A 22,806-nucleotide genomic window follows, 5' to 3' on the forward strand; every position below is an offset into this window, starting at 1 on the left:
CCGTGGTTAAATCCGCTAAGTAAGCCTTCATACATTCCCACTCTGCTTCATAGTGGCTGCTCCTGAAATTCCCTTCTGCAGAGAAGTCGAGGATCAGCTTTGCCTGGGTGGAAAAGGGGATGGGAACTCCTCTGGCTGCTGCCCAGGCAGCATGGGGCCGTATCTCCCACTGACGTGCCACTGCTCTGCAGTCTGGCTCAAGCCTGGGAAACAATGGAGGGACACAAGTCCGTGTTTCTGTGACTCAAGCCAGACTTCTCCTGACTTGTTTAAGCTAACACCCTTAGACATGTCAGGAAAACTGCCAATCTGCTTCATTTCTAAGTACATGGGACTCATCATGGTGGGCGTCACAGGCCCAAGTGAGCCGGACCCGACCCAGAATCTGACTGTGGCTTTGACTCCACAGTCCACCGAGGCGCTCATGTCCAGCCGCCTTTGACCACTAAGTGCTGCACCACACTCCAGCCACTGCAGCGTGCCCCAGCATGTCAGACTCGCTCTCTATGATGCTACTCGCCACAGGGCTGCCTCAGGACAGTCACAGTCAGAAGAGGCTCTCAGGCCCCCGTGTGGGGACTGGAATAATCCCTGCTGGGGAGAGATGATGCGCTGGAGCAGGTCCACTTGCTCACCCAATAAGTTTTCCTGAGCATCTGTTATGTGCCATTCTTAGGGTGGCTCAATGGGTAAGGTGATCCCTGTGTAACCACGAGGACCAAAGCTTGTTCCCTAGCAACCACATAAAAGGGGGCATGGCAGTGAGCACCTGCAATCCCCTCAATGGGGGGTACAGACCAGGTCCTGGAGGCTCACTGACCAGCCAGTTAATGAATCCAGGAGCTCTAGTTTCAGGAGAAACCCTGTCCCGAATACAAACCCAACCCATCCCAACCCAACCCATCCCAACCCAACCCAACCCAATCCAACCAAACCAGAGCCACCAAGAAGGCTCAGCTTGGGGCTGGAGAGATGACTCAGTGGTTCTGAAGGGCCTGGTTCAATTCCCAGCACCCACATGATAGCTCACACCTGTCTGTAATTCCAGTTCCACGGCTTCTGACACTGTCATATAGACATACATGCAGGCAAAACACCAATAATCGTAAAGTCTTAAAAAAAAAAAAGAAGAAGACTCAGTTGGTTAAGGTGCTTGCTGCACAAGTCTGACAAGCTGCATTCATCCCAGGATCTCCGTAGTGGAAGGAAAGAACTGACTTCCAAAAGTTATCTTCTGACCTGCAAAATTAGGGTAAATCTGAGGCCAGCCTGGTCTACAGGAAAAACAAACAAACAAACAGCAAATAAATGAGAAAAAGACAGAAAACAAAGGGAAGTTAGTTACCTGTTGACCTCTGGCCTCTCTGTCCCCCCCTCCCCCGCCCCGTGTCCCCCAAATGTCAGCTGACAGACCCAGCCTTTCCTCAGATCCTGTTCTCCAGAATTCTCCACGTCATTTTCTAGGCTGCCCTAAACCATTCCAAATACAAATAGAGCCAAAGACCAGAGTGACTGTGCTGCCCACCCCCTCCCAACTTCTCCGGGCGTCCCACCTTTACTTTCCTTCCTAGCGCATCGGTTGTGAGTTGGCTGGAGACAGGGTTTTGTCTCATCTGGGTACCTGCTCTAGCGGGCACATAGACCTAGCCGGTCCACCCGCAGTGCCCGTGATGGCCAGCAGAGGGCGGTGGCGAGCCAGCAGAGCTGCACAGAGCTGCCCGGCGCGGACCCCGAGCCCGAGCGCAGAAGCCCCACTGCCACCGCGAGGCCGTTTGCAGCGGGAGGCGCCTGCTTCCTTCCTCGTCCCCAAGAGTAGGCACCAAAAACCCCCACCTGGAGCCATGGCCAGCCCCCCAGGCAGCCCTGAAGATGCAGACAAGCTGCGAGGAGGCAGGGAGGGCCGGCAGGGAAGGGAGGACGATGCTCCGGAGCAGAAGAGGTTGAGGCTGGGGCTGCGAGCGGGAAGCGAGCCCCAGGACGGAGCCACCGCACTGCTTCCAACCCGGGACGAGCTCGCCACCCACACAGGTGTCGAAGGCAGAGGTGTAAGTAATCTTGGGGCAGCTGGGACGTGGGTCAGGGCTGTGGTGGTCCAGGGATGCTTGGCCATCGCCTGGTGAAGTTGGTAACTGGGCAGCAACTCCTGCAGGCGCATTGTGCTTGCTTGGAGGGACCGCCCCGGGATCTGGATGCTCGGTGGCAAGAGCTGTGTTTATGTGCTGTTGACTTCCTAAGAAGCCCACGAGGTGTGGTTGGTGGGGAGCAGACCCAGCTGGACTCGGTGGCTTACCTAAAGCAGGGAAGGGGTGTCCTGGAGAAGGTTGTGGGGTTGCTTTAAGCAATCCTGAGCAGGCACCCCCATTCTGACCAGGGCTGTCGGGGTACCTCTTTGGGACTTCGTTGTCTGTGCAAAACTGTCCCTTAAGGGAGGGTCTCGGATGGGGACATAAGGAGCACCAGGCTCACCAAGTCCTGCGACACTCAGCTTGGGGCTGCGGTCAGTGTGCTCTAGTCACCAGCCCCACACCTTCGTGCTCTCTTGTCCCTTCCAAGTCTTATGGGGATTATGGACAGGAGGCACATGGCTTCCACCCCAGTCCCACATTCTTCTCCCTAGCCCCACAGAAGGGGACAGCCAGGTGAAGCTCTTGGATTCCCCTTGGCACTTCTTGCCAGGCTCTGTCCCTACCAACCAAGGGTGCCTCTGTGGTATGTTGCTTCTGGGGGCACGGATGAGATGGGGACCATTTGGCCTCCCTCTCTGGACTCTCTCCCAGGTGAGATTCGGCAGACTTGGTGCTAGGGAGAGCCGCACCTGGAGGCAGATGAGGGCTGCTGTCCTTGGAGAGGCTGCCACCTTGACTGGTCTTTAATGGTTAGTGGAGTTGAACTCTTCGCTCCCCGCCATGCTTGCTTGGCTGAACTTGTCTTATCAATTTGATGAGCTGCTGATGAGCCCCTCGAGGGAGCGGTCCCTTCGTCCTGAGTCATCTGGGTGGCAGCTGGCCACATCTGGGTGACAGCTGGGCTCTGGCATGGGGCTAGTCTTAGGACCTTCTGAAGCCGCTTGTCTCAATGCTCACAACTCTCCATGGTTTCTACTGCGTTCTGAAGAGGGCCACGGACCCACCGGAGCCAGGTGAATGGCCTCTGAGATCCCGGTGGAAGATAGTGCTTATGGAAGGTTTTCTGGGCCACATGGCCGAAAGGCCTAGAAGGGAGTGGGAGGAAGTGCCTGACCCCAAGCACAGTGGCTGGGCAGTGTCATGAAACTTCTGTGGCTGGGAGAGCCCCCCACCCTGCCTTGCTTCACCTCCTGCTTTAGCACAGAACTTAAAGACCAGGAATCCAGAATCAACGGAAGCTACCCAGGGCAATGCAGAGCTGAGCTGTTGAGTTTGAGCAGATACTCTGCCTGACCTTAGCTGGGTGTCCTTGGGCAAGTCACTTAGCCTCTCTGACTGTAGCGTCTTTGTTGACAAAATAAATGTGTCAATAGGCCCAGCTTCTTTGGAAGATCCACTTTGTGTGGCTCTGTGTGCCCAATAATGTGATTTAGTGCCAAAATCCACCCCAAGGGACAAGCTTTAGGTGGGGCACCAGCATGTCCCCATTGAGTGCCTTCTGGAGGTTAAGGGAATTCTGTGGGTGCTGGTGAAATTTACAAAGGGTGGGGGCGCAGGAGCCCCCACGGTCTGGGTTTGAAGGAATATGCAGGAACCGGACAGAAATGATCCCTCCAGGCCTGGTCATAACCCTCCTTTTGAGGGGTTCTGTGACCCCCTGTGTTCACACTCCTGCTTTACAGTTTAAAGACTGCCCAGAGACCAGGGCTGCCTGTAACACCTGCCAAATTCCTCTTCCTTGTTTGTACCATCTAATCATCCAGAGAGTGTTTCCAGGCGGGCGCGCGCGTGTGTGTGTGTGTGTGTGTGTGTGTGTGTGTGTGTGTGAAGGCACAGAGGATGAGAGGTGAGGGGTGAGGGGGTGACGAAGAGAGATGTCCCTCCTGGGGTGGGGGGCAGAGTCCCTGTCTCCTCTCATGGGCTCTGGGAGAATGGGTCAAGCAGACAGCAGCGCCTTCTGTGGAATTTTGTCCGTAGTGACCATTAGCTTGTTGAAAGTGTCCAAACCTCCTTGTTCCTTAGTGACAGGTCACTGTGGACTCTTCTCTGCAAAGCTGCTGGGCCATCAGGCGACATCCAGACACTTTTTTTTTTTTTTTTTTAAAGGATAAAGCGTCCCTTCTCCTCCCTGCTCCTGGTGATCTGAGGCCTCCTATGACTGACTGGCTGTCCCTCTGAGTGGCCTCCTGGCTGTGCTCTTGTCTTTGGGGCAGGGGGTCGGCTGGTTGCTAAAGGAGGCTTTTAGGGGACACACCAGAACTCCAGGGCCCCTGAGTGGGACATCTTGCTGGGGTGCTCAGGAGGACTTCTCACATCTAACCTCTCCTTTTTCTCATTTTCGTCACAATTCTTCCATTTATTGTGAACAGTAGTCCTTATTATATTCTTACTTTAAAGTTAGCATATAAAGTATGGAGTTTCATGATGGCATTTTCAAACACACACATGCACACACACACACACACACACACACACACACACACACACACACACACTTAAATCCCCCTTTCCTTTTTCCCCATCTCTCTCTCATTTTACCCATCAGTACCTCTTTTCTGCCTTCTTGTTATTTGTATTCTGTTGCCCCCCTTTCCTCAACACCCCTTTCCTCCTCTCATGGGCGCTTTCTAGTTTTATGACCTATCCCCACACCTGCTCCCACAGATGTACATAAGTAACTATAAAAGCTAGAATCCATGTCACCCAGCCCCAGAAAGACAAATACTGCTGACTGCCTCATGGGGTCAGAAGTCTCTTAGTTTCTTTTGTGTTCTCTAACCCCAGGGAGGGATCCCAGTGTGAATCACAGCCAGTGGCTCTTCCTGGAGGGGAGGAAAACCTCTCCAGGGAATTGCCTACCTGCTTCAACTTCAGTCAGATGGGCTGAGATTCCCTGGTTGTTGCTGGGTGGAGCTGAATTCTCAAGGTAACAACTCGGTGAGCCCCCCCCCCCCCCCCCCAGCTCCCAGATGGATCTGCGGAGCCTTCCTCCTGGAGCTGGGATGTGAATAGGAAGGTCCCTGCCAGCAGGAGTGCTGGGTGAGGAGCACCAATACTGTGGGCTCTCATTTGTTCTTTTTTTTGGTCATCTTGATACAAGCTACAATTATCTGGGAAGAGGAACTTCAATTGAGAACAGTCTCCATCAGACTGCCTGTAGTGTAGGATCTTTTCTTGATTAATGATTGATGTGGGAGGGCCCAGCCCATTGTGGGTGATGCTCTCCCTGGGCAAGTGGTCATGTGTTGTAAGAGAAAGGATCCTGGGCAAGCCATGAGGAACGAGCCAGTAAGCAGTGTTCCTCTGCTTCATTCCTGCCTTGAGTTCCTGCCCCGACTTCTTTTGGTGATGGATTCTGACCTTCCGTTTGTAAGCTGAAACAAACCCTTTTGATCCCAAGTTCCCCTTGGTCATGGTGTTTCATCATAGCAGTCAAAACCTAACTAAGACACCGTCTTTGCTGGTGATGGGACACTCGGGCTCCTTCCATTCAGCACAGTGTGCTTCTGGGTGCGGATTCAGGTTGTTCTCAGTGAAGGTGTCAGGCTGTCCTGAGATGCTGGGTGAGCAGTGCTGGGCTGACCTCTGCCCAGGTGACAGCCAGAATGTCTCCAGACCTTGTCAACAGCCTTCTAGGGAGTGAAGGTGGTTGAAGCTGTTGGTCTGCTTTCCTTCCTTTATGTGGATGTCAGCACACACATGCACTTGTATATATTTCTTCAGGGTAATCTTGAGTGCCACTCATCTGTTGCTCTCCACTTTGTTTTTTCTTGACACGGGGTCGGTTACTGGTCTAGGTTGCCTGACCCACAAGCCCCAGGGATACACCTGTCTTTGCCTCCCCAGCACTGGGATTACAAGCCTACCTCCATGTTTAGCTCTCTCTTTCTCTCTCTCTCTAAAAAGTTTGTTCAGTTGTTTTATGTGTATGAGTGTTTTGCCTGCGTGTTTGTCTGTGCACCATGTGCATGTCTGGTGCCCATGGAAGCCAGAGGAGGGATTCAGATCCCCTAGGACCAGAGTCACAGACAGTTGTGAGCTGCCACGTGACTGCTGGGACTTGATCCCGGGCCTTCTGGAAGAGCAGCCAGTGCTCTTAACTGCTGAGCCGTCTCTGCTCCTCCCTTTTGACATTGGCTTGACATTCAGCTCAGGCCCAAGCGATTGCTGACCGAGCGATTGCCTCAGCCCGAGCTGTCTGGTTTGTTGTTGCTACACTGGGGACATGTAACTCGGCACCTCACCTATGTATTCCTTACTTTTCTGTTGCTGTGATAAAACACCATGATCAAGGCAACTTCTAGAAGGAAGGACTCATTTGGGCTTACGGTTCCAGAGGGATGAGAGTCCACAACAGCAGGGTGGAGGCATGGCGGCTGGACACAAAGCTGAGCGTTTGCATCTTCAGACTTCAAGTGCAAAGTAGAGAGCGTGCACTAGAATAATAGCACAAGACTTTTACACTCTCAAAGCCAGGGACACCCTTCTTCCAGAAAGGACACACCTCCCAGCTGTACCAGCTGGGCTCAAGCGTTCAAATGCCAGTCTGTGGGGAGACATTTTCACTCAGCCCTCCTCCATGTGTTCTAGGCAAGCACTCTTCCACTGACCCGCTCACCAGGTCTAGACTTGTGAAAGTACTCAGGAGAGTCACTGTTTGACTCCTGGGGGGTTCCGTTCCCATTCACTCCAGACAGAGAAGGCAGCCACAGACCAGGCAAACGATTTCACCAAGTCCTATCTGGTGAAAAAAGGAAACCATTCGAGGTTACTCACAGGATCGTGGGTGATGGATTGCTTACACAGGCAGCTATACCACAGAGTAGAGCACCCCAACTGTTGTTGACCTCTTCTACCTCCTCCAGGAGGTGAGGGGTGCTTCCCCACTTGCCCTTTGCCTCAGAGGGAACACCAAGAGTTGCAGTCTTGTGAGGCTCTCTGGTTTTAAGAGCAATGGCTGTGTCGTGTCAGGGACAGAGTCCCACAAAGGGACATGTTGAGTGCCAGCCTCTGCTGTCCCCCTTAGCAGTGTGGCCTTGAAAAACTTGCAAGACTGCCACAGGTCTCAGCTTCCTCAACTGTTGGCACTGGCAATTAGTTATGAAGATGTGGGGCTTGAGATACCTGTAGAGAAATGGGACATGCTTGGTGTAGCACTTCAGGAGGATACAAACTAGGTAGTGAATGCTTAAACTTTTTGTAAAATTTCATTTATGAGAGAGAGAGGGGAGGGAGAGAGAGAGGAAAGAGAGAGAGGGAAGAGAGAGAGAGGGGAGAGAGAGAGGGGGAGAGAGAGGGGGAAGGGGGGAGAGAGAGGAGAGAGAGAGAGAGAGAGAGAGAGAGAGAGAGAGAGAGAGAGAGAGAGAGAGAGAGAGGATGACTAACACATGTAGCACAGTGCACTGGAGGTCTGAAGACAACCTGGGGAGTCATTCCTCTCCTACCATGCAGGTCCTGGAGACTGAACTCAGGCCATCAGTCTTGGTGGCAAGCACCTTTATCTGCTGAGCCATCTCGATGTCCACATTTTTATTTTTATTTAACACTATGTGGGTGTTTCCAACTCTATTACCCTTCTCAGATCCACTGGTAGGATGGGGTTCCTGCTCATTTCAGCTTTCGGGGGATTCAGGTATCATTTCTGTTTTCTGCTTCAGTTTGAGGTTGCCTGGTCCCCAGATTGCCTGCTGGGATTCCAGGTGGCAGGGACGTGGGAGGGCAGAGCAGGTGATGCCCAGTGTTCATTTCCATGTTGGAGCCTTCCAAAGCCTCCCAGAACCAACCAGTGACCAACCAGAGATGTACAGTGTTTGGAACACACTTGGGTTTCTGGACTTCCCCATGGAAAATGTCTCCCCGAGATGAGATGGAGACTTTCCCCTGGCGATGCTCTCTTTTGGTCCAGCTCAGAGACGTGGCCACCCACTGGGACACAGTGTGTCTGCAGTTTGTACAGCAAGCTTCCATGGGGTGCGGTGTGGAAGTAGCAATCAGAAAGAAGTTTGTATGTCTCCCAAAGCACAGAAGTTTGGGGTGCAGTCATAAGCACTGCAAGGGAAATTCCTTTGGTCTGGAACAGAAAGAGTTTTGGGGTACACAGCACTCATATTAGTTCCTTCTGGAGGTACACACCTCCTTGTACCTGCTGTGGTTTTAGGGAGTGGGTTGTGCTGGCTCTGGCTCTATTTCTGATTTCAGAAATATTTAATCACTGCATGGTTAAACAGCAGCTGCTGTGTGCTGCTGGGCTGCAGACGTATGGACTATAGGTAAATGCCTTTGTAAACTGTTTTTGATACATTTGTGTGTGTGTGTGTGTGTGTGTGTGTGTGTGTGTGTGTGTGTGTGTGTGCATGGCCCACATGTGGAGGGCAGAGCACAGCTGCAGAAGTTGGTTCTCTCCTTCCACTGTGTGTTCTGGGGACTGAACTCATTGCCCTCAGGCTTGGTACCTTTTCTTACTGAGCTGTTTTGTTTCTCCATGTCTTCGTAATTATTATTATTAGTTTTAGATAAGATCTTCTCACTTTGTGGCCCTTGCTGGCCTGGAACTTGCTATGTAGACCGGAACTCAAATCAAAGGCATGTACCACCACACTGGGCTTTACATTTGTAATTTTTAACCTCAGTTAGGTAGTTGCTTTTCTGTTGTGTACCCTGGAATGTGGCACGGAGCTCAAGGGACAGGAGGGGACAAGCTTGCAGGCTGGGACAGGGCCTCTCAGGGATGTTGGTGGCTTGGATGGTGGTGGGGTCAGTGGGAATGGAGGGGTAGTCATGATAATGGTTCATGAGATCCTGTCCAAAGGTCAGGGTGTGAGGAAGAGGTAGGGTCTGAGATGGCCTCCAGGACAATAGAAAGAACAAGAATTTGACTTTGGGCTCATTAGCTGAGTTTGCTCTGAGATCCAGATTGTGGTAGCTGAAGACACAGCCAGATTGGAGACAGAAGGACAAGTACAGGCTAGACATTCCGACTTGGGAGTTGCCGGGTGACTGGGAAGCTTGTCTGGGAAGAAGATGGACTTGGAGAAGGGGATACCTGCTAATTCTTTAATTCTTACTTAGTTATTTTTATTTTTAATTTTTTTGTTTCTGTGTATGTATGTATGTATGTATGTATGTATGTATGTATGTATGTATATAGATGCATATATCTGTGGGTGCCCTCAGAGTCTAGAAGAGGGTGTTGGATGCCCTGGAGCTGGAGTTGTGGGTGGTTGGAGCCCACCAGAAGCGGGTCTCTCTCTAGCTCCTTATTTAGTTATTTAGACATTCATTATTATTGCTGTTGTGTGTCTGGTGTGCTCATGAGTGTGGGTGCATTCACGCCACGGTGCACATGTGGAGGTCAGAGAGCAACTTTGTGAGCTTAGTTCCCTTTCCATCACAGTTTCCGGGGATTGAGTTCAGCTTGTCAGACTTGTATGGCAAGCACTATCTGATGAGCAATGCTTTTTTTTTTTTTGAGACAAGGTTTTGTTATGTAGGCCAGGCTAGTCTTGAAGCCACAGCAATCCTCCTACCTCAGAGCTGAGTTGTGAGCCATCCATGTGCAGTCAAAATTTCCCATCTCTTAAAGCTGGTAGCATTTCACTGCTGGTGTTTGTTTGGCCCATCTCAGACACCAAACTCTTTAGTGTTTAAGTCCTGCCTATAGAGTGACATAGCATTTGTGTGTGATCCACGCAATCTCCTGTAGACTTTCAGCCATCTGTAGGTCATTTATTCTCCTAACAGCTATGTGGTCTAGGGATTAATAGCAAAAAAACCTCTTAACGTGTTTAGTGCTGAAGGAAGTGTTTGCATCTTTTTGTATTTTTACCTTTCTCGTGTGTGGTGTGCATGTGTGTATATGCATGATATTTTTTGCATGTGTGTGGGCACATGTGTATGCGTGTGTCTGTGGAGGCTTCAGGTTGATGTTGGGGCTGCCCTCTCCTGTCAAACCCAGAGCTCACTGATAGGGCTAGTCTCATTGGCCAGCTTGCTCTGGAGATCCCCGTCTTCTCTTTCCAAGGCTGCAGTTACCCCACAGTTATGTGGGTTTCTGGGGATCCAAACTCCATAGCCCACATTTTTGCAGCAGGTTCTTCAAGCACTGAGCCACCTCCCCAGTCCCTTTCTTTCTACTATGTGGTAGGTGGAGTTTGTGGAACCCCCGGATATGAAGGGCTGCTTGTCTGTGCCCCACACTTTTGCTAGGATCTTTACAGAGAACAGTCTGCAGAGGGGTGCAATGCTTTGTTCCTAGTCTGGTTACTCTGTCTTCCCACAATGCTCTGTTCCACTGCACCTTGATCCTTGGAAGAGAACTCTGCCTCAGTGGAGAGTCCTGCTCTGGTGGTTCTTCGACATGTGATATCGAAATATGGTGCCCTCTGTCCATGGGGAGGGAAGGTGTTGTCCTTTTCATTCCATCTCCAAATATATGAGCAACTGTAAAGCAGGTGAGCATCTGTAAACAAGATGGATTTCTGCTGTCCTAAAGGTCATACTCTAGCAGAGACTGACTGCAGCCCATGGGCCAGAGCTGGCATGCCAGTTGTGTAGATCAATAAAGTTTTATTGAAATGCAACTACATACATTCATGCGTGTACTGTCTTTCACTGCTTTCCCACTACAGCGGAAGCTTCAGGAATTTGGGACAGAGATGGTGGTGCCGCCAAAGCTGAAAATATCTTCTGAGTCTTGCTGGTCCTTGTACTTTGAGAGTCCCAGGTTTGGAAGCCTTTGCACCCTTCTGGAGTTTGTTGGGAGAATGAATACAGGTGCTCATGAAATGGCTACAGTCCTAGAGACCATAAGCTGCCTTGTAGCAGGTAGCCTCAGCTTTGCCTGTCTCTGGTATTGGACAGGACCTGGTGTCTCCTGCTACTGTGGCTAGGCTCTGGGTTAGCATGCTGTTCAAGTTTTGTACAGTTAGGAGGAGAGGAAGGAGTAGTGATTTGTCCTCTCCTACGGCCCCTTTACTGTGACTCTTCCAGCAAATGTCAGAGTTCCTCTTGTGTGGTGAGGCTAGCCTCCTTGCTGCCTGAACTCCTAGAGACTAAGCCTTTATGATACCAGAGGCAGAGAGAGAAGGAAATGGATCTGCAGGTGCAAAGACTGGGGTTATTGAAATGAACATTTTCCCTCAAGATCCAGACTGTCTGGGCATGCCTACTGACGCTCTGCCTCCAAAGCTCTTGCTAGCAGCTGGATGGCACATTTTATTTTACTTTTCTCTGAGCAACTTGCAGCATCTTGCACAGTCCTTCTTGCAGTCAATCATCCATGGTCAGCAACAGGACCTCCAGGGGTGGCTCAGAGGAGGAAGAGCCTCTCCCTCCTGCCAGGCTGCAGGGATGCCAAGGGGAACCCGCGTGCTCCCCACAGACCAGCCAGTCTTGGCCTCACCAAGGACTCTTGGCTCCATTTGACCCCCTTGGGCCTCCCAACCTTTAGCGATATTTTGCCATGCTATGCTTTGCTGTGTTTTATAAGCTTCACAACTGGGTGGAACTGTTGGCCGTCCTTTCCCTTGGCAGCCTGCACAGCACCTTCTGGGACTAGGAAAGTCAGTCCTCGGGGAGGAGGCTTCCAGATCAGCTCAGTGTGGTTCCTTTGAGTCCCACATCCAAAGTCATGGTGTCTTCAGCAATAGGGACCTACCTTCAACTTCTGGGATGCTACCAAGGATACCAGCAACAGCTTGTACTGTTTTGGGAGCCTCCTGGGCAACTCTGAGCAACAATAACTCAGTCCTCATCATGTAACTTGAAAGGAGGTTTCTCATGTCTGGTACTGAGATTTTACAGTCTATGACTCTTGCAGGAGGCATTATCATCCCAAGTGGCATAACTTCATCCAAACTATATGGATGTGTATGTATACATATATACATACAGTACATATATACACATACACACATATACATATACACACATATAAACATATACACACATATATACACATAAACACACATATATACATCCATACACACATATATGTAAATGCACACATATGTACATATACACACACACATATATATACACATGCATATATACAATATACACACATACACACATATACACACATGCATGTATACACATACACATATATACATACACATAATATACACACATGCAAACACACATATACACACATACCTGCACACACATGTGTATATACATATACATACACACAATACATATACACACAAACACACATATACATGTACACATACACATATATATGCACACATACACACACACACACATATATATATATACATACAATTATATGTGTTATATGTAATTTTAGGTAAATGTAAAATAATACGATTTCCTTTGGCCTTTTTCAATGATTTTTGTGTTATTTATCCCACTTCTTCCCTCCCTCTCCCTCATCAAAGCCCCTCATTGTCCCCACCTCCCACTTCACAGCACCTACATTCCACTGTTCCCTTGTTGCCCACCGCGGTCCCTTTCCACTTTCCTAGTTTCTGCGGTTACTTCAGGGTGTGTGCTCACATCTGAAGATTTGGAGCTAGGCATCACAGATGAGTGCAAACATGTTTATCTCTCTGCGTTTGAGTTACTTCACTCACTACAGTATTTTCCAGTTCCACCCATTTACCTGCAGAGATCACGATTTCGTTTTTTGACACTAAACCATGGTGTGTCATTTTATTTTCCGTTCATCAGCCGAAGGACACTTGGGATGTCTCCATTTCTAGCCATTGTGAGCAGAGCGACGATAACCATGACTGAGTAGGTGTCTGTGGAGCAGGATGTGAGTCCTTTGGACATGCCAAGCACTGGTATAGCTGGGTTATATGGCAGATTTGGCTTTAGTATTTTGAGGATCGTCCATGCTGATCACCATATTGGCTGCACCACTTTCCCCACCAACGATGAATGAGGGTCCCTTTCCCCACATCCTCGCCAGCATTGCCAGCTATTTTGGTGATTGTTGTAGAATATTATTTAAGGTGTGTTACTTTTGTTTGTGTTGCATTTGTTTAACTCTGTAAAGTTGTGTTACTGTGCCTGTCTAAAACACATGATGGTGTAATAAAGATCTGAATGGCCAATAGCGAGGCAGGAGAGAGAAACAAGCAGGGCTGGCAGGCAGAGAGGATACATAGAAGGAGAGATCTAGGAGGAAAAAAAAGAAGCAGCCAGAGAAGGCGCACATCAGGGCCAGCCACCCAGCTACACAGCAAGACATGAGCTAAGAGTAAGATTTACAGAAGTAAGAGAACGGGAAAAGCCCAGAGTCAAAAGGTAGACGGGAAAATTTAAAGTTAAGGAAAGCTGGCAAGAAACAAGCCAAGCTAGGCCCAGGCATTTATAAGTAAGAATACACCTCTGTGTGTGATTTATTTATGAGCTGGGTGGTGGACCCCCAAAAGAGCAAAAATAACCAACAATAGTTGATCTTAGCCATCCTTACTGGGTAAGATGAATTCTCAGTTTTGATGTGCATTTCCCTGAACTTTCTGAGGTATTAGCCATTTTTATTTCTTCTATTGAGAGCTCTCTTTTCAGTTCCATAGCCCATTTTTAAAAGTTGGTTCTTTTATTTTCTTGACTCCTTGTATTTTGAGTTCTTTGTGTATTCTGGATATTAATCCTCTGTCAGGTCAGATGTACAGCTGGCAAAGATGGATTCCCTCCGGCTCTGTGGGCTTCCTCATCACTCAATTTGTTGTTCCTTTAGCTATGGAGACACTTTTCAGCTTTGTGAGGTCCCACTTGTCAATTGTTGGCTTTAATTTCTGGGCAACGGAGTTCTCTTCAGAAAGTCCTTTCCATGTGGTTTCTTTGGTGCAGTGGTTACTGTGTTGGTGGAGTTGCAAAGTGGAGCAGCCACTTTGGAGATCACATAGGTCGGTGGACTGGGGAGGCCCAGGTAGGGCAGGTCCACACGGATTGGCTCACCAGGCTGGGTTGGAACACAGGATATCTGAGTCATGGGGGTCCTAGGGGAAGGATTTATTACAAGCAGCTTGGGGTGGCCAGAGTTGGGGGCCGTGCTGGGAAGTCAAGATCCCTGGTGAGCAGCCCCAGGGGACCAGAGTGAGGAGTCTGAGGGGGTTTGTCTTGGTTGTTCATTGATGCAGAAGGCCCTGTCCACTGTGGGCAGCACCATTCCCTGGGTAGGTAGCTTTTAAGAAAGTTATTAAAGCATGAGCCTGTTAGAGCCAGCTAGCCGTGGCCGTGAGTGAGTTCCATGAGCATGGGTAGTGCTGCCCAGAACAGCAAGCATGCCTGCCTTCAGGTTCCGGCTTGTCTTCCTTCCCTGACTTGTCTCAGTAATGTACGGTGACCTGAAAGTGTAAGCAGAACAAACCATTGTGTTATTACAGCCACAGAAAGGAAACTAAAATCCTGGGGTGTATGAGACTTGGTCTCAAAAAAAGGTGCGTGGTGGGCTTTTGGACCTGGAGATATAGAAAAGGCTTAAAATTGAGCATCGTCAGAGGCCCCAAGTGGACAGCAGGGAGGGTGTACCAGATGGGCCTGGGCAGAGCTGTGTGTCCATGCTGTGAGGCTTCAGCATACTCCACGGGCCTGAGCTGTCATAGTGCTGCTGGTTAAGCCAGGTGTGTGGTGTGTAGTGTGTGTGCGTATGTGTGTGTGTATGTGTTGCACATGGGTGTGGTAGAAGAAAGGGAGATCATGTTTAGGGGTGTGTTACAGACGGAGGGGTCCAGGCTGACAAAGAAGGTCGACCAAGAAGAGGATGCAAGGCTATGAGGAGTGAGTTTGGGAGGGGAAGAGGAGGCAGGAAGAACGCAGGTCTGAGGACGTGGTTGGCATAGGGACTTGACGTCTGGGGGCTTCCAGGGTGGAGATCAAGTGGAGGATGGTGGAGCCTGGCTGCTAAGCCACTGAGAGGTGCTGGGTGCTGGGAACATTTCTGTGAGTCTGCACTCTGGTGGTGAGGGCATCTAAGAAGGCCTGCACTCTCTTTGTTACTTTTTCGACCTATTGAGAACAAGACTCCCTCAGATGGTACATCTTACTTAGTCCCTGTTGATTTGGTGTCAGATATTCATGGCACAAGGAAACAAAGACATTGAGAAAACACAGGACTATGATCATTGATTGGAGATATTCTTTCACTGTCGTTCACTGCAGGATAGAATTGGTGGCATTCACTCCAGTTCTCTTCTCTTTCTCTGTGTGGAAAGAGCATACATCCTTCCTCCATCCTGGCAGGGTGGTTGTGACTGGAAGTGACTGGTGGTCTGGGGAGGAAGTACTGGGTGTGAGTTCTAGACTGGGTGTGAGTTCTAGACTGGGTGTGAGTTCTAGACTGGGTGTTCATTTGGCTGTGTGCAGCTTCCAACACTGCCCTCCCTATTTTGCCTGGCCTGAGGATGGGTGTTCTGGGAGTGAAAGACCATTAGCCTCCTTCCCCAAGTCCCAGGCCAGGTGAGGGTGGAAGCCAAGCCCATTCCCTTCCTGACTCCTCCATATACAGCGAAGAAGCAAGAAAGCAAGTTGTGTCTTTATGGGGGATTCGTTTCTGCAGCACATGATCTGTCCTGACTGATGGGGGTGGTGTTTCTGTGTACATGAAAGTGATATTATAAAAGTCTCTTAAGATTTTCTTGCTGGGGCCTGGAGAGATGATTCAGCTGCTCATCAGAGGACCCAGGTTCAATTCCTAGCACCCATATAGTGGCTTACAACTATCTGTAATTCTTATTCCAGGGTATTTAACGCCCCCTTCTGGCTTCTGCAGGCACCAGGCATGCATGTGGTGCACAGATGTACATGTAGGCAAAACACCCATATATATAAATGATAAGATGGTAATAACATTTTTTTTTTTTTGGTTTTTCGAGACAGAGTTTCTCTGTGTAGCTTTGAGCCTTTCCTGGAACTCACTTGGTAGCCCAGGCTGGCCCCGAACTCACAGAGATCCGCCTGACTCTGCCTCCCGAGTGCTGGGATTAAAGGCGTGCGCCACCACTGCCCGGCGGTAATAACATTTTTTATTGACATGTATTTAATGTATTTGTTGTTCATGGTAATGGGTTTCATAAAGGACCCCGCTCCCCACACACACATGTGTGTGTGTGTGTGTGTGTATGTGTGTGTGTGTGTGTGTGTGTGTGTGTGTGTGTGTGTGTGTGTGTATGTGTGTGTGTGTGTGTTCAGGTGCTAATGCTTGTATGCATGTGCAGGCCAGAGGTTGTTCTTTAGATTCTTGGACAGGGTCTGTCATTGAATCTGGAGCTCACTGATTTGGCCAGGCTGGCTGGCTGGAGAGCTCCAGGGGTTCTCCCTGTCGCCATCTCTCTGGTGTCGGGATTAGAGTGTGCTGCCAAGCCCAGCCTTTTTTCTGAGCTGGGTGCTGGGATTGGAACTCAGTCCCTCACACTTGCACTTTACTGACTGGATCATCTCCCCAACTCCTCTAACAACATCTTCATTCAAGAGCACCGTGGGTGATGCTTCCCCCTCCTTCTCTTTCCCTCCCACCACTTCCCCTTCTCCCAGACAGCCTCACTTCTGTTTTTATTTCATGTCAGTGATTTTATGCAGCTATATAAAATCTAGGATCCATAAGCGAGGGAAAATGTGACGCTTGTCTTTTGAGTCTGCCTTGTTTCTCTCAACACAACGACCACCAGTTCATCCATTTTCCTGCAGAAATGGTTTTGTTTTTCTTCACAACTAAATAAAACTCCATAATGTACATTTACCGCATTTTCTCCATCCATCATCCATCCACCCACCCACTCACCCATCCATCCATCCATCCATCCACCCACCCACCCACCCACCCATCCATCCATCCTTCTTGCTAAAAAAAAAAAAGAAAGACAACTTTATGTTGGCTCCAAAATTTAAAAATAAATATTTTTTATGGGTTTACAGAATAGACAAATCAGGAGTCAGTGGCTTGAAGAGCCACAGTATGGGATGCCAGCAGACCACGGAGTGCCAACTGCTTCTCCTAACCTATGTAGAAGGCGAGCTCGCAGAATTGAAGTTTCCTGATTCCATGTTCCAGGGGCTTCAGGGAGATGCCAGTGACACTCAGTGACTTCTGTGGTGCAGCAGCTGTGACATCTCGAGCCTTCAGATGTATACATCCCATGCTAATTGCATTAAAACATGACCAGGGCTTTCGCTCTGTCATCCCTCCAAATTAAACACCTTAGTCACAGAAGCACGCAAAATTGGCTTTAGGGTGACTGATTCCTACCCGTCAGGAGGGGTATAATTAGATTATATTTTTCTCCAGTTCAACTAAAAGAAAATTGACAATAAAAGGCTGATCAATATGTGTGGCTCAGGAGGTAAAGCCTGCTTGTAGATGGAGAAGTGCTTGTTTTGAAAATCTATCTTCTTGAGTAAAGGGAAAAAAATCCATCTTTCATTCCTGGGGGGAAAGACTTGTGAGGCAGGCTTAGCTGTGGCTTGACAATCAGGGTTATCTGCTGTGTGTTCACAGGGACGGGTGCTCTGGCTTGGGCCATGGGTGTATACCTGTCTCTCTGTGTGTTTCTGTTGTCTGTCTCTCTGGCTAGGTAAGTGCATGCAGGTGGCAGTGTGTACCTGGGCATGTGCACACACTCCCATGTGAACCCCAGCTTTGCAGGGTTCTTGGTGCCTGGAGCTCAGCACAAACCATTTAAAGAAAAATCACCTGAAAAACAAGACAGGAGGAAGGGAAAGCCGGGTCCTCACTCTAATGGCGCCAGGCTTTCAGTCTCTCAGAACCTTTGTTTTTGAATTCTGCCTTCCTCCCTGTGAAATTTCTGGACGGATCAGAATGGAAGGGTTAGAGTAGGAGGCAGGCACTCAACAGCAGGTCACACGTGCTTGCCACATCCACATTTCCCACTGTGACCTTCTTGCCATTCTGGTTAGAATATTTCTCTGCTGATGCCTCCTGGTGCATCGTGGGATGCTGAGCAGCACTAATGGCCACAGACACTAGATGCCAGGAACACACCTTCCCCACAATGTGACAGCCACACACATTTCCAGATACCAGCGGGTGTCCTGGGGGAACAAACCTGCCTTCATTTGCTGTTGTGTGGATATTGTCCTGCTTCAGTAAAGCATGGCCTGAGTGGGACAGCTGAAGCTGTTGGTAGCTGGGGATGGGGAGAGACTACCATGGGGGAGCTTGGCGGGGCCTCTGTGTGTCACCACACTGGGTGTTGGCTGTATGAGTCTGCTAGTGTGTGAAGATGCCATGATGCTAGTCTTACATGTCCCATGTATATGTTCTCATCCTGATGCTGTGAGTAAAATTTTCTGTTAGAGGCATGATGGGGAGGGTGATGCCTTCATTGGAGCAGCTCTCAGATGAAGATGGAGGCTGCTGGATGAGACTTTCAGGGTGGGGTGTTGTGTGTGTCTGTGTTGCTGGTCACACAGGAGACAGGACTTGTAGCAGAAAGAGATCTTACAGCAGTCTCAGGCACACTGGGTCCTCAGTAAGCCTGGGTTGGTTTGCAGAGCACTTTTAAGGTCACACGGGGCTCTAGTTCACATGCAGGAATTGTGGCTGCCTGAGGAATTTGGCCACGTCATCTGAGAGTTACTAGCCATGCCTGAAATCTTGACTTCTCTTCTGGAGTTGGCAATTGCCACACCTTTCTGTTCATTTACTAGACTATCGTGGAATGCCCACAGGCCCCACTTTGCTAGAAGGGCAGAGGCAAAGATGTCTAAAACCCAGGCTCCGTCAGGGCATTCCAACGTGGATTAAGGAGGAGTCCAAGGTCTGACTAGGCAAGCGCCTCGATTGGCATTGTCCTAAGCTTGCTTTGAGAGTAGAGAACATTTTCTGCTGCCCTTGAAAATGAGCTTTGCCTAAGAAACCCACACATGGTTGTGTTAACTATGATTCGGCAGTGCCTGTGTCCTTACGAAATTTTTTTTTCTTGTTGGAGAGAAACTTATTTCTCAGAAAAAAAAAAATCATTTTTGAGCACGTCGGACTGGAATTCTCCTTAGCACAATCAAAAGTACAGGAAAGCCTGACTTTATGCATGAGTTAAGTTCTAAAATCAAGTGAGTGGAACAGGGCAGTCCACACTGGGGAACCCCTGCTGAGTCTCCATGGCTCACCAGGCCCAACACCCTCTTCTATAGCACTGGGCACAGGATGGCTTCTTTGTAACTGATGAGGTCTGCATGGAGCTCCGTGTCCTTCAGGCTTCTCCATGCACACCCATGGCCTATTTCTCTCTCTCTCCTCTTCTTGGCAATAAGAAATAGTTCATTTACTGTGTGTGCATGTGTATGTATGCATGTTCATGTGTGTGCAGATGCACGTAGTATCTGCAACCAAATATGAGTGAGCGTGGCCTGGGAACACAGACTCAAGATGCTCCGAACAGCATGTTCCAATGTGGTTAACAATGTGATAATAGCTTCACGATTTTTTTGTGTGTATGCCTGTATGCTTGTGCATGTGTGTGAAGGTATCTTTGATGGCCAAGAGGGCATCAGATCCCTGGAGCTGGAGTTACAGGCAGTTGTGGCTGCCTGTTGTGTGTGCTGGGAACTGAACTCAGGTCCTCTGCAAGAGCAGCCAGTGCTCTTAACTGCTGAGCCATCTCTTCAGCCTTTCCACCTTCGTTTTTGAGATGGTGTCTCTCACTCAACCTGAAGCTCACCAATTCATTGAGAGTGGATGGCCAGCAAGCCCCAGGGGTCTGAGCATCTCCACCTTCCTAGTCCAGTCACAATGTTTTCATAGTAACGGAACAAAGAAAACAATACATCAAGGCATGTTTCAAATACATCAGGTAGGTGGATTACAGCAAATAGAGGAGTCTGTGCTATCCTCAGATGTGCTCTGAAGACATCCTCAGCTGTGGCTTGTTGGAAGCTAGGGGATTTTTTTTCATCCATCTGGAGAGAATTTACTTAACGATCACGATGATCCCGGCATACCCACAGAAGAGAGCAATGCTTGGCCATTTAGGGGACTAAAGATAGCTCAGGATAATTGGCTCTGGACCTGAAACTTTGCCACTCTCCACAATCCCAGATCATTTGATCAGCCTTGCAAAATGTTTAGCACAGTTGTGCCTTTTTCCCTGTGAACTTTAGTTCACACTCGCAACATCAGTCCCCAGGCTGAGGACTCTCACTCACTGAGAGTCTCTTTGTCGCCAATGGCTCCAAAGGTTGAGAGACTAGGAGCTGGAACATTGAAGCCCCTTGCCCTGGCCTCTGCATCTGCCTGGATTTTAATCACTGAGGCCAGAATTCTTCCCTAAGCCCATGGAGGAGGGGCAACAACCTTGACAATGATCAGAGTATATCCACCTGCCAGGAATGTGGGGCTCAGAGCAGCTGTAGCCACGGTTACAGAGACAGGAACGTGACGCCTGTCAGTCCTGGTGTTGTGGTGAAACTCTCCTCTGGTTTGGAGGAAAGGTGAATTTGAGCAGTAGTGACTCCATGGCACGTGCTTGGAACTGTGGCACTGGGGTGGAGGCGGGAGGATCCGGAGCTCAAGTTTTCCAGGTCGGCCATCTCAGGCTACCTGAGACTCAATGTCCAACCTGCCCACCTGAAGGAGTCTTGGAATATAGCCTGCAATGGGGCTCCAGGCCCATGCAAGGAACAGGTCCAGCATGGCTGCTCTAGAGCATGATAGTCTGTTCTCCCCAGCTGTGGGCTTTCCTAAAAGAACTCAGCAGACAACTGAGCTACCCATCCTGCTTGGGGGAATGGGGTCCCTGATAGAGCCATCAGGATGGAGACATAGGCCAGGGACTACTGTTCTATTGCTGTGAAGAGACATCATGGCCAAGGAAACTTTTAAAAGAAAATATTTAATTTGGGGCTTCCTTACAGTTTCAGAAGGTGAGTCCATGACCATCATGGTGGGGAGCACGGTGGCAGGCAGGCAGTGCTGAACAATAGCTGAGTGCTCACATCTTAAGACATAACCATGAGGCAGAAAGAGCTAACTGGAAATGGAGTGGGCTTTTGAGACCTCAGAGCCCAACCCCAGCGACACACCTCCATCAACGAGACCACACCTCCTAATCCTTCCCAAACAGTTCCACCAACTGGTGACCAAGTATTCAAAGATAGGAGTTTATGGGGGCCGTTTTCACCACACATGGCAAGCCCTCCACCAACTGAGCTATCTCCACAGCTCCACAAACAGTATTTTAGGGTAAGGATCAATACTGTGAGGGCAGGTGGGAGGGATTTCAGAGCGGCAGGTAAGGCTGGAGACTGGAGGGCTGGGCAGAATGCCAGCAAGTGAGGAAAGAGTATAAGGTATGGAAAAGTAGGATGTCAGGCTCACCCTGAGTACATTACTGAACTGGTCAGCATCACTGTGATCTCACTGTGAAAGTGAGGGCTACTGTAGATGCTCTGGGGCAGTGTATGCCCAGAGGAGGTGAACTCTTATTTTTTTTTTAAAGTTTTATTTTATGATCTATTTACATATATATGTGTGTGAATATGCACGTGAGTATAGGTGGCTGCTGAGGTCAGAAGAGGGAGTTGGATCCCCTGTGAACTCCCGTCCTCCACAAGAGCAGCATGTGCTCTTAACCACGGAGCCATCTCTACAGCCCTGGAGGTGAACAGCTAATCATTGTTAACGGACAGGGAAGTGGGGAGCCGTGGAAGGTGAGTGAGCTGTCTGGATGGGGCTGTTCCTTAGGTCCCCATGCTGAGTGCTGGTTGTTCTTGGACAGAGGAAAAGGGAGGGGATGCTTCCAGCCAGCAGCTGGGGGGAGGAGACTTGGTTGATGACGAGGTTAAGTGGAGACCACTGAGCAGAGTGAGGCAAAGAATTTGGTGGGCGTGGGTGCGGGAGCTGTAGGCAGGCTCGGACCAGAAAGTTTACAGCATTGCCAGTAGGCCCTCGGGTGCTCTGGAGCTCCCGGTCCCTCAGTGAAGAGGAGTGTGTGTGTGTTTATGATGAAGATGTCTAGACTCTGCAATGTCTTCTGCCCTGCTTTCTGTGCTGCAACAGCTCCCTCCCACCCCACTTCCAGATCTTAGCGATTTCTGGTCAGAATTCATGGCAGAGGGATTTCCATTTGCTTTTGAGAGAAATATAATATACCACCAAGAAACTGCATTAAAACAATTAGATTGCTGCAGGGGAGTTAGGTCTGTTTAGATTTGTACCAGCGTGAGTATTTTGGTGTAAGGCCATTGCTAGCCTGGGGCAGAAGGACCATCATCTGCTGCTGTAATTTGCAAGACCCCATTTGGTGTTTTCAGCCAAGCCTGAAGGAGTACTGCCATCTTCCCCCCCGGATCACAAGGCAGGGCGGTGCTGGCGCTTGGCTGTTGATTTCCAGGGCTGGATACCGCTGCAGAGCCTCCGCCGACGCTTGACTGTGTTATTAAGCTCTGGCTCCAGTGTGGGCTGTGATTTGTTTTTCCTTTGAGTGACATGACCATATTTTCCATTAAAACCTGAAGCAAATAGCTGCATAAGTGCCAGTCCTGTTACTTGCCCTGCCTGGGAGGGAAATCAGTTGGGGTGAGTCTGGTTCTGTATTGGCATCCATATGGTTCTGGAAAGTTCCTTCCTCTCAAATTAACTCTGATGTGCCCCACAGTGACTCAGGCAGACTTTTGAGATTCCTAGAGGTGGCAAGTCACATTTTAAATGGGATTTGGCAAGTCCGGCTATGCCTGTGACTCAGGTCAAGTCCAATCT

The 22,806-nt window shown here is 49.4% G+C and overlaps 1 protein-coding gene across 22 annotated transcripts in view; it reads left to right on the forward strand.

Annotated features, from left to right (window-relative positions):
• The first annotated feature begins 1,753 nt into the window (after positions 1 to 1,753).
• Rbfox1 (RNA binding fox-1 homolog 1) overlaps positions 1,754 to 22,806 on the forward strand; it is a 2,167,575-nt gene continuing 2,146,522 nt past the window's right edge. For 5 of the 22 annotated variants that reach the window (XM_052759375.1, XM_052759359.1, XM_052759369.1 and 2 more), the window contains exon 1: positions 1,763 to 2,045. In XM_052759375.1, the coding sequence (XP_052615335.1) occupies positions 1,842 to 2,045 (204 nt within the window). In that variant the 5' untranslated portion in view covers positions 1,763 to 1,841. Of the gene's footprint in view, positions 2,046 to 22,806 lie in introns of all 22 variants that reach the window. The other 17 variants (XM_052759373.1, XM_052759378.1, XM_052759364.1 and 14 more) reach the window with 9 other exon arrangements.

Source organism: Peromyscus californicus, unplaced genomic scaffold, assembly GCF_007827085.1.
Source record: "Peromyscus californicus insignis strain IS unplaced genomic scaffold, ASM782708v3 Scaffold_3__1_contigs__length_106647218, whole genome shotgun sequence".
Classification (NCBI taxonomy): Eukaryota; Metazoa; Chordata; class Mammalia; order Rodentia; family Cricetidae; genus Peromyscus; species Peromyscus californicus.